Genomic DNA, 11,893 nt, shown 5'->3' on the forward strand with positions numbered 1-11,893 from the left:
TTTCTTTTCTTTTCGAAACGGAATTCCTCCCCACATTCGAATAACACTACTACTACTAGTCTCTCTTGTCTTTGGGTTGGGTTGGCAAATATAAATATACATGCTGCTAACTTGGAGATGTTTTGAACAACACTACAAACAAACAGGTTACATATCTCAGACGGTGAAGCTGGGGGCTCTTGGCATTCCGGCATACAGATCATTCTCCTTGGTGGAGCTGGAGGCGGCCACCGATAACTTTCAGGTGTCTAGCCTCATGGGTCAAGATGCTCATGGCCAGGTATGCGCTCTCAACTCTCAACTCTCTGTTTTTTTCGACATCCATCTCAACTCATGACTCATGAGGTTATTAATGAGGTTGATGGTCAGATGTACCGTGGACGGCTAAGCAATGGGACCCCGGTGACAATCAGGTCCCTCAAGGTGAACAAGAGCCAGAGCTTCACCCGCCACATCGAGATGATATCCAAGCTGAGGCATCGGCACCTGGTGAGCGCGCTGGGGCACTGCTTCCAGTACAACCTCGACGATTCCACCGTCACGCACCTCTACCTCGTCTTCGAATACGTGCACAATGGCAACCTCAGGGGCAGGATTTCACGCAAGTTCTTTTTCGACTCCTCCTCCGACCATTGTTATTGTTATTATTGTTATTGTTGGTGTTTTTGTCATCATCAATCAATATCAATATATAATAACCCAAGTGGATCTTCATCTTCAGAAGGAACGCAAGGGCGGAGGCTGTCGTGGGGCCAAAGAATATCGACCACCATTGGTGTGGCCAAGGGCATTCAGTTCCTGCATGGAGGGATCATACCAGGCCTGTTTGCGAATAACCTCAAGATCACCAACATTCTTATGGACCAGAACCAGGTCCCCAAAATCGGCAGCTACAACATCCCCATTCTGTCAGAGACCATGAAATCAGAGGTACCTACTCTACTCCCAGCACATCAAACTCTGTGTAAAGTAATCTGCTCCACTACGTGTTTTTTGACATTAACTAACTATGTTGTATTGTTGTTGCTTTGGAGATGCAGGGAGGAGCTGGAAGCAAGTATCCACCGGATAGGTATGGATTACGTCCCTCTTACGTACTCTACTTATTTATCCCAATTTCAGTTACCAATATACGTAGGAACTAGAATTTGCAGGGTTCCCAACGGTGATAAGATTGACATGTACGATTTTGGTGTGATACTGCTGGAGGTTATCTCCGGCAGGCCCATCAGTTCCATATACGAGGTGGAGATCATGAAAGAACAGGTTCGTACATATGCTTCCTTTCCTTTCCTTTCCGTTCCTTGTCTTGCTAATTACGTATATAGGGCGAGTTCAAGTTGTAACCGGAAAAAGTTTGTGGTTGTGGATCGAAAAAGTTGCAATCGGCGCTGACAGCACAAGGACCGAGCAAGAGGAGCAACTTGGTGGACCCGGCGGTGAGCAAGGGCTGCTCCGACGACTCCATGAGGACCGTCATGGAGATCTGCCTCCGCTGCCTTGCCAAGGAGCCAACGCAGAGGCCCTCAGTGGAGGACGTGCTCTGGAACCTGCAGTTTGCGGCCCAGGTGCAGGATGACTCCCGCAGCAGCGACGAGTCCCCGCTCTCGCCCTCGCAGCCCCATGCACAATCCGCACACGACTGACCCACCCCACCCCACCCCGCAGCTAGGGTACGTCCACTTTGCCACCATCTACTCCTTCCGTCCAAAAATACTTGTCATCAAAATGGATAAAAAGAAATGTATTTAAAACTAAAATACGTCTAGATACATCTCCTTTTATCAATTTTGATGACAAGTATTTCGAGACGGAGGGAGTAACTTCCAACAAATGTGCAACTAGGATCTGAATTCTGAAATGACATGCTCCGGGCATCTTGCAGGCACACAAAAATACATCGGCAAGCATCATCATGGATTCATGGCTCAAGGCAAGGATTAGACATGGTTTTTCAGGCCAAGTGTACAGCAGCTCAAGCTGGACCCCGTGATGCGTATGGTGTACTAGTTCTCACCAAGACGCCACCGGATATGATGAGTTTTCAACTTCTCAAATTAAGTAGAACGACTTTTTTTTTCTTTTTTCTTTTGAGAAATCTCCAATAGAACGACTAGTAACCATAATCTCGTTATGGATTGGAATGCACTCCCATAAAACCATTATATGTTCCCACAGTGTCTTGAAAATTCCACTTTGTCTAGTCTAGAAATACAAATTTGTACGGTTTTTGAGAACCGGGTATTGTAATGTTCCAATGCATATTATATCTAGTAAAAAATAATGTTGCTATCCCCTCCAATCCAAATTAATTGACCTAGCTTTGTACTCCTACTAAAGTTATACAAAATCAGCGCCAATTAATTTGGATCGGATGAAGTACAATATTTGTAATATACAAAATGGAAAACTTAATTGGAGAATGTTCCGGTCTTAGGGGAACTACCGAACGACTCGTGGCCCCTTCGATCTAAATCCTGCGCATGTGGCCTGCTTTCCTGATAGAGGCAAAGGTGTCCCGTCTTTCGATGAGATGATGGATATCGCTTTGGTGGAAGTCGACTTTGACGATCCGGCTACAAACGTGCGAGGACGTCGCGCCTTAGCAATCGCTAAACCAACTTCGAGAGGTTATTGACCACGCCGGAGCACGATCAACCTGACCACGAGGGTCTGTTTCCTGCGAGCAAACGAAGAACAAGCAAGAAACTAAGATTGCAATCTGGATATTGCGAATATAAGATGAAAACTTTATTGATCAAGGTGGGGTTCTTTGACACCTTTGTCTGGTCGTTGAACACAAACGAAGTACGCGAAGTTGCAGCTATGGCGAACTTTAATCTAAACAAAACCCAAAGTCTAAACGGTGCCCTAAGGGCTGTATATATGGAGGAAGAGAGAGGGAATTTCGTGGCCCTTGGTGGAGGGGTCCGAAATCAACCCTATCTCTTGTTTCCCCACACATACGGACTCTAAAAATAGCCTATACTTATGTATTTCGAAATTACATGGGTCTGGCCCAATAAAAAGGTGAGGCAGCACCTATAATAGCCTCTGGACGAAATTTATGAAATGACATCTTGTATATTTCGTCCAAGGCTTCATGCACTCGTTATGGTGGCTTCAAAGACCTGAAATCATCACTTGTAACTCTGTTCTTGTTCCCCTTGCGCATGCCATCATCTCCATGCTTGTTCTTGCTCCAATGTTCATCCTTCTCCAAGCTAGGACCTTCATTTGTAAGCAAAACAAATGTATCCAATTTAGGCAGCATCATATTCTCATGAACATTAGAATCATTACCAAGAAACGAAAGTACCTGGTAATTTAGTTGGCGTGCGCGAGCTCTAGTAATTGGTCCAGTATGTATAGCAGCAGGGGCTGTGGGTGTAACAATGGTATTGATGTCCTCATCATCCTCCCCTTCTTGAAATGAAGTCGTCACCGACGGAAGCTCATCTTCCTCACCCAAATAAGGCTTCAAATCTGCAATGTTAAAAGTGGGACTAACCCCAAAATCTGCAGGCAGCTCAAGTTTATATGCATTATCATTTATTTTCTCTAACACCTTAAAGGGACCATCAGCCCGTGGCATGAGCTTTGATTTGCGCAAATCAGGAAATCTATCCTTACGCAAATGTAACCAAACAAGATCTCCAGGTGCAAACACAACATGTTTTCTACCCTTATCTCCAGCAAGTTTATATTTGGCATTCATACGCTCAATGTTTTCCTTAGTTAACTCATGCATTTTTAAAATCAATTCAGCACGTTGTTTAGCATCGAAATTAACCTTCTCCGAAAATGGAAGAGGCAACAAATCAATAGGTGCACGAGGTAGGAAACCATACACAACTTCAAAAGGACACATCTTAGTAGTAGAATGCAATGAACGATTATAAGCAAATTCAATATGAGGCAAGTATTCCTCCCACATTTTCTTATTACTCTTCAAAACAGCCCTAAGCATAGTAGACAATGTTCTATTGACTACTTCAGTTTGGCCATCAGTTTGGGGGTGACAAGTAGTACTAAAAAGCAGTTTAGTCCCCAACTTAGCCCATAAACATCTCCAAAAGTGGCAAAGAAATTTAGTATCACGATCTGAAACAATAGTATTTGGCACACCATGCAAGCGAATAATTTCACGAAAGAACAAATCAGCAACATTAACAGCATCATCGCTTTTATGACATGGTATAAAATGTGCCATTTTCGAGAATCTATCCACGACAACAAATATGCTATCCCTCCCCTTCTTTGTTCGAGGTAAACCTAAAACAAAGTCCATAGATATATCCTCCCAAGGAACACTAGGTACAGGCAAAGGCATATATAAACCATGAGGATTGAGTCGTGACTTAGCTTTTTGACATGTAGTGCAGCGAGCAATAAAACGCTCAACATCCCGTCTCATCTTTGGCCAAAAGAAATGTGTAGCAAGTACGTCCTCCATCTTCTTCACGCCAAAGTGTCCCATTAATCCTCCTCCATGCGCCTCCTGCAACAACAAAAGACGAACGGAGCTAGCTGGAATGCATAGCTTGTTAGCACGAAACACAAATCCATCGTTAACGACAAACTTCTTCCACATTCTTCCTTCTTTACAATTCTGCATTACATCTTTAAAATCAGCATCATGCACATATTGATCTTTGATGGTCTCCAAACCAAATATTTTAAAGTCAAGTTGTGAAAGCATAGTATAGCGACGAGACAATGCGTCAGCAATAACATTTTCTTTTCCTTTCTTGTGTTTAATGACATAAGGGAAAGTCTCGAATTCAACCCATTTAGCATGTCTACGATTCAGTTTAGCTTGACTTTTAATATGTTTCAAAGATTCATGATCAGAATGTATAACAAATTCTTTGGGCCATAAATAATGTTGCCATGTTTCTAAAGTCCGAACAAGAGCATATAATTCTTTATCATAAGTAGAATAATTCAGACTAGACCCACTCAATTTTTCAGAAAAGTATGCAACAGGTTTGCCATCTTGTAATAACACACCTCCTAATCCAATTCCACTAGCATCACATTCAAGCTCAAAAGTCTTATTAAAATCAGGAAGTTGGAGTAAAGGAGCATGTGTCAACTTATCTTTCAATACCGTGAAGGCTTCTTCATGTGCGGTACCCCAAAGAAAAGGCACATCTTTCTTTGTAAGCTCATTGAGAGGTGCAGCAATGGTGCTGAAATCTCTCACAAAACGCCTATAAAATCCAATGAGGCCAAGAAAACTCCTCACTTGTGTGACCGTTTTGGGCCGCGGCCAACTCTCAATAGCTTCAATCTTGGCTTTATCAACTTCAATTCCCTGTGGAGTAACAACATGGCCAAGAAAAGATACTCGGTCGGTGCAAAAGGTGCACTTCCCAAGGTTACGAAACAAACGTGCATCACGTAGAGCAATAAAAACAGCACGTAAATGTTCCAAATGTTCTTCCAAAGATCTGCTATAAATCAATATGTCATCAAAGTAAACTACCACAAATCGTCCAATGAAAGCACGTAAAACTTCGTTCATTAATCTCATGAAAGTACTAGGTGCATTAGTTAACCCAAAAGGCATGACTAACCACTCATATAATCCAAACTTAGTTTTAAATGCTGTTTTCCATTCATCTCCCAATTTCATACGAATTTGATGGTAGCCACCACGCAAATCAACTTTGAAGAATATTGTAGAGCCACTCAATTCATCAAGCATATCATCTAGCCTAGGAATAGGATGACGATAACGAATAGTAATATTATTAATGCCTCTACAATCAACACACATACGTGATGTACCATCCTTTTTCGGCACTAGAATAATAGGAACAGCACAAGGACTAAGGGATTCGCGTATATAACCTTTGTCGAGAAGCTCTTGTACTTGACGCATAATCTCCTTCGTCTCCTCTGGATTGGTATGGTATGGTGCACGGTTTGGCAGTGAAGCACCAGGAATTAAGTCAATTTGATGCTCAATCCCTCGAATAGGCGGTAATCCCGGTGGCACGTCTTGTGGAAAAACGTCAGCGAACTCCTGCAAAATGTTAGTGACAGCAGGAGGCAAAGAGGAAGGCACGTCCTCGAATGAAAATAATGCCTCTTTGCACACAAAAGCATAGCAAACAGATTTGCTGAAATCTAGCTCATCAATATCAGATTTGGTGGCAAATAAACATGCACTTTTCAATTTAATTTCAGAAGCAACACTAGATGGTTTATTATTAGGCTTCATTTGTTGCTCAAATTCTTTTGCCACAATCTGATTTTCACTCTTATTCTTCTCCTGTTTTGCTTTATTAGCTCTATTAATATCATCTTTCAAAATGGAATCAGGAGTCATAGTAAGCAAAGTAATATTTTTATCCTTATAAACAAGAGTATAGTGATTGTTTCTACCATGGTGTACAGAATTTTTATCAAATTGCCATGGTCTACCAAGTAATAAGGAACATGCTTGCATAGGTACCACATCACAATCAACATAATCAGCATATGTAGAGATACTAAAATGCACATGAACAGTACGTGTTACCTTAACCTTGCCGCTGTTGTTAAACCATTGGATGTAGTAAGGATGTGGATGTGGTCTTGTGGTGAGAGAAAGCTTCTCCACCATCTCCATGCTAGCCAAGTTGTTGCAGCTCCCTCCGTCTATTATGACGCGCACAGAACGTTCCTTCACAACTCCCTTGGTATGGAACAAATTGTTCCTTTGATTTTGCTCAGCTTGTGTGACCTGCACACTCAAAATACGTTGAGCAACTAAACATTCATACCTGTCAGCGTCTTCAGGAGCCATGTATTGCGTCTCATGATCATAATCATCTCCACCATGTTCTTCACGTGTAATAAGAGCCAAAGTCTCCTCATCATAGTCACTAGCGGACTCATATCCACCACCCTCGGTAGCAATCATCACACACGAAGATTTGCATTCTCTCGCATAATGACCTCCTCCCTTACAACGATGACAAATAATATCACTTGTGTGCCCTGTTGATGCCCTGGAAGAAGAAGAACTCTGTGCAGGCCCGGCAGGTGCGCTCTTGGCAGATAATGGTGATTGTTCCTGTTTTCTTGTATCACGGCTGTAGGAGGCACCTGATTGAGGTGCTAGTGCAGTTGAAGTAGAAGATGCACGCGGTGTCCATGATGAAGGTCGGCCTGCAGAAAAGTTAGTTCGCGCCAATGCTTGTCAATCCTGCACTTCACGTTCAGCTTTACAAGCAAGATGGAATAAACGAGTGATATTAGTATACTCCTTATAGTCTAGAATGGTCTGAATCTCTCTATTTAATCCACCCAGAAAACGTGCAAGCATAGCTTCATTCTCCTCAACAATACTACATCGAATCATGCCTGTTTGTAATTCCTGATAATATTCTTCTACAGAATTTTTTCCTTGTCTTAAACGCTGCAATTTTTGAAGCAATTCACATTGATAATATGGTGGAACCCAACGCGTACGCATAGCAGTTTTCAAAGCAGCCCAAGTAGTTGGAATAGGATATAATCTACAATGTTCAGACCACCAGACACATGCAAAACTAGTCAAAGCACAAACAGCAGCAGCAACCCGTCTCTCCTCGGGATATTGTAAACATGTAAAACGTTGTTCAGTTTCTAACTCCCAAGCAAGATATATATCAGGAACATATCTACCCTCAAATGGTGGAATATTCAATTTCAGTTTAGGAATATGGACATCATCTCGTACCTAAGGTGGTGGTGCAGGCCTACCATTACGAATATATACCTGAGGTCGACCTGCTGGTGGTGGTGCTGGTGGCTGCACGTAGTTTGGATTTTGATCAACCTCATCCTCATAATCTCCCACATAATCATCCTCCTCCGCATCAGCAGCATGAGCCACAGAAGTATCAACAGCAGCACCAACAGTTTGGCCAAATGCAAGAGGAACATGGCTCGCTCGGCGGAGGTCTGTTTCGCGACGTGGAGGTAGTCGTTGTTGTTGTTGTTGGAGAGGTGCGTTAGGTGCAGCGGGTGGTGGTGGTGGAAGACGCGCGAGCAATTCATTAAACTTGTTATCGAGCTTTGTTTCGAACATCTTCTCCATGCCATCTATCTTCTCCATGGCCTCTTCAAATCTGTTTAGCACATCTTGCACCTGTCCACTCATCATTTGCTGAAATTTATCATGCAAATCCTTATTCGTCATGTTCTCCCAGTCAGTCTCGTCGGCTTGTGATCCTGGCATGGTTAGCAGCAATAGAAACACACAAGAATATGATCCTACAGACTACTAACAAGAGGTGGTGGTGGGTGTCACAAATCCGTCAAGCAAATCTCAAATTCTTACCAGTTCTTACCCAGCAGCAGGCGGTGATCGGCAACCGTTGTAGTCCAAAACTCTCAAAGCTTGGATACAGCAATTACCAGGGAGAGTCAAACGCACGACGTAGATATATGTGGAGCTGGGAAGGCTTATAATATGGTAGCAAAAAGGGTCAGCAATAATCAATTCAGAGATGCAAAGTTGAATAAACGCTGAACGACGGTACTGTGCTGGTCTTAGGCTAGACTGTGCTAGAGACGCGAGCCTAGACACCAACAAAATCATGGCGCGGCACGTAAACAAGGGAAAAGCACACTCTGGATTTTTTTTCGCTTTTTTTTGCGCTGTTTTTTTTGCGCTGTTTTTTTTGCGAAAAATCACTATAATGGCGAGTGTCTCAAAACTCTTCCTAGGTCAAACTGACAGGATGGGCACGAAATTTTTTCGACCAATTTTTTTTTTCAACTGCCCGGACCCAAAAACTGGAAACGGGTCAAAAAAAACTTCCTATAATGGCACCTGTCTCAAAACACTCAGAAACACCTAAAAATAGGATAGCCGGAAATTTTTTCGAAAAATGCGTTTTCGAAAAATTTTGGGCCTAAACGGAGGGTGGTTTCCGGACTCTCTTTTTTCCCGAAACCTACTCCGGCAAGGAAACACGAATCGGAATCTAGATGGATCTCGAAAACAAACCTAATATGACAAGAACTCGGATTGGTGGTGGATATATGGTGGTAGATGGCAGCGGTGGTGGTATATGACAGCTGTGCTGGTATATGGATACGGATTCGAAGCGGTGGCGGATAAGCGGTGGTGGTAGATGGCAGGGGCGATGATGATGGTGCGGCGGCGGCGTGACAACTTATGACCAGAACTCGAAACTCTAAAAGACTAGACTCTAAGACCAGCAACTAGACACGACGATGCAACCGCAAATTCAACAAAGCAAAACCCTAAAAAGATTATGCAAAGGCTCAGATTGGTTCGGATATGATGAACTAACCCTATTTTTTTTGTGTGGCTTTTTCGTGGACTGTAGGTATGAAGAACAGACTCGATCTAAACTACGAAAAACTGTAAAATCTCACCGAGCAACCTGGAAATTTGATACCACTTGATAGAGGCAAAGGTGTCCCGTCTTTCGATGAGATGATGGATATCGCTTTGGTGGAAGTCGACTTTGACGATCCGACTACGAACATGCGAGGACGTCGCGCCTTAGCAATCGCTAAACCAACTCCGAGAGGTTATTGACCACGCCGGAGCACGATCAACCTGACCACGAGGGTCTGTTTCCTGCGAGCAAACGAAGAACAAGCAAGAAACTAAGATTGCAATCTGGATATTGCGAATATAAGATGAAAGCTTTATTGATCAAGGTGGGGTTCTGTGACGCCTTTGTTTGGTCGTTGAACACAAACGAAGTACGCGAAGTTGCAGCTATGGCAAACTTTAATCTAAACAAAACCCAAAGTCTAAACGGTGCCCTAAGGGCTGTATATATGGAGGAAGAGAGGGGGAATTTCGTGGCCCTTGGTGGAGGGGTCCGAAATCAACCCTATCTCTTGTTTCCCCACACATACGGACTCTAAAAATAGCCTATACTTATGTATTTCGAAATTACATGGGCCTGGCCCAATAAAAAGGTGACGCAGCACCTATAATAGCCTCTGGACGAAATTTATGAAGTGACATCTTGTATATTTCGTCCAAGGCTTCATGCACTCGTTATGGTGGCTTCAAAGACCTGAAATCATCACTTGTAACTCTGTTCTTGTTCCCCTTGCGCATGCCATCATCTCCATGCTTGTTCTTGCTCCAATGTTCATCCTTCTCCAAGCTAGGACCTTCATTTGTAAGCAAAACAAATGTATCCAATTTAGGCAGCATCATATTCTCATGAACATTAGAATTATTACCAAGAAACGAAAGTACCTGGTAATTTAGTTGGCGTGCGCGAGCTCTAGTAATTGGTCCAGTATGTATAGCAGCAGGGGCTGTGGGTGTAACAATGGTATTGATGTCCTCATCATTTCCTGGGAGGGATCGATCCTGATTTCTTTGGGAGCAACTAACTAACAGTTACCCCTTGGGGAGCTTCCGTAAGGGTCATTTTTTTTTGTTAGGGAACATGTAAAATGGTGCACCCGTGGGTACAGGTACCTGCGGGTATCGTACCCGCATGGGCAGAATATGGGTATACTTTTATACCCATGGGTAGTACTCATACCCTACCTGTTAAGTCATGGATAGGGTACGGGTATAGCCTTGTATCCGCGGGTATACCCATATCTTGTCCGTTTCTGAACTAATATTAAGTTGTCATCAATTAGTCACTAATTTTTCATGTGACTCCTCTACTCCTATTCACTTCAGAGTATGTTGTGATTTCTATATTTTGATAGTGTTCATTTACTGATCTACCTATTATTGAGCTGAGATAATTGATTTTTTGTCAAATGTGCTATCAATGAGCTTAAAATTGTGAACAACTTGTGTACTATTTGTTCTACCCACTGGGGACACAATGGGTACTGGTACCCGTCGGGTATGGGTATGGGTAAAGTTTCATACCCATGGGTATGTGTATGGGTAGAATTTTGTACACACTGACTATATGGGTATGGGTATGGTATTGCTCTATCATGCCCATACTCTACCCATTGCCATCCTTAGCTGTCGCCATGTGTCACGTGTTGGACGCTCTCTATGAATACCATTTTATTTTTAATTTTATGTACACGTTTCGGGATTTAGATCGAATTTTGGGTTTTTATGGTTTTTTGGTTTTTGCCTGGTTATCCTTGGGTTTTGGAGGATACTTTTTTGAGGAAGCGATACTTTTCTATGAGAAACACATATGTGCTTCCACGAGAAGCACAATAATGTGATTATCATGAAGCAAAATTGATGAAGACATGAATACCTTGGATATGACCAAAAATCTTGATAGAGGCGGGGTGTCCCGATCTTTCGATGAGATGATAACTATCGATTTGGTGGAGACGACTTTGACGATCCGACTACAAATGTGCACGACGTTGCGCCTTAGCAATCGCTAAACCAACTTCGAGAGGTTATTGACCACGCCGGAGCACAATCAACCTGACCACGAAGGTCTATTCCTGCAAGCAATCGAAGAACAAGCAAGAATATGATAAAAGCAATCTGAATATTGTGAGTATATATGAAGTATTGATAAAGGTAGGGATCCGTAAGCGGTCTTGGTCTGGTCGTTGGACACAAACGAAGTACACGAAGTTGCAATGGCTAACTTTTAACTAAACAAATCCCAAGGGAAAAGCTACTAGATGGATCTACTTATATAGGAGCAAGGGGTGGCGGCCAAGGAGGTGGGAGGACGCCCCAAGGCAGCCTAAAACTAACCCTAGGTCATACAAGGCCAATGGGCCCAAGTGGAGGTGATGTAACACCTTTGGACTTGTAGTTTGACTCGGATTCTGCTGCAGCATCAGATTGTTTCGTCCATAACTCAACTCTCCGGACGAATTTGAAGGTGATTCCAATTTGGTTGGAAAGTGCACGAAATCTAGTTTCCAACAAAAAAAGAATCACCCAATTCGGAGTCCGTAT

The 11,893-nt window shown here is 42.9% G+C and overlaps 1 protein-coding gene across 1 annotated transcript in view; it reads left to right on the forward strand.

Moving 5' to 3' along the window:
- LOC119363741 (probable inactive leucine-rich repeat receptor-like protein kinase At3g03770) overlaps positions 1-2,295 on the forward strand; it is a 4,506-nt gene extending 2,211 nt beyond the window's left edge. Inside the window, exons 2-8 of the mRNA XM_037629109.1 lie at positions 127-280; positions 370-601; positions 722-930; positions 1,041-1,072; positions 1,155-1,266; positions 1,380-1,673; positions 1,886-2,295. Coding sequence (XP_037485006.1) covers positions 127-280; positions 370-601; positions 722-930; positions 1,041-1,072; positions 1,155-1,266; positions 1,380-1,646 — 1,006 coding nt within the window. The 3' untranslated portion in view covers positions 1,647-1,673; positions 1,886-2,295. The remainder of the gene's footprint in view (positions 1-126; positions 281-369; positions 602-721; positions 931-1,040; positions 1,073-1,154; positions 1,267-1,379; positions 1,674-1,885) is intronic.
- The last annotated feature ends 9,598 nt before the right edge of the window (positions 2,296-11,893 follow it).

The sequence above is a fragment of the Triticum dicoccoides genome, chromosome 2B (genome assembly GCF_002162155.2).
Source record: "Triticum dicoccoides isolate Atlit2015 ecotype Zavitan chromosome 2B, WEW_v2.0, whole genome shotgun sequence".
NCBI lineage: Eukaryota > Viridiplantae > Streptophyta > Magnoliopsida > Poales > Poaceae > Triticum > Triticum dicoccoides.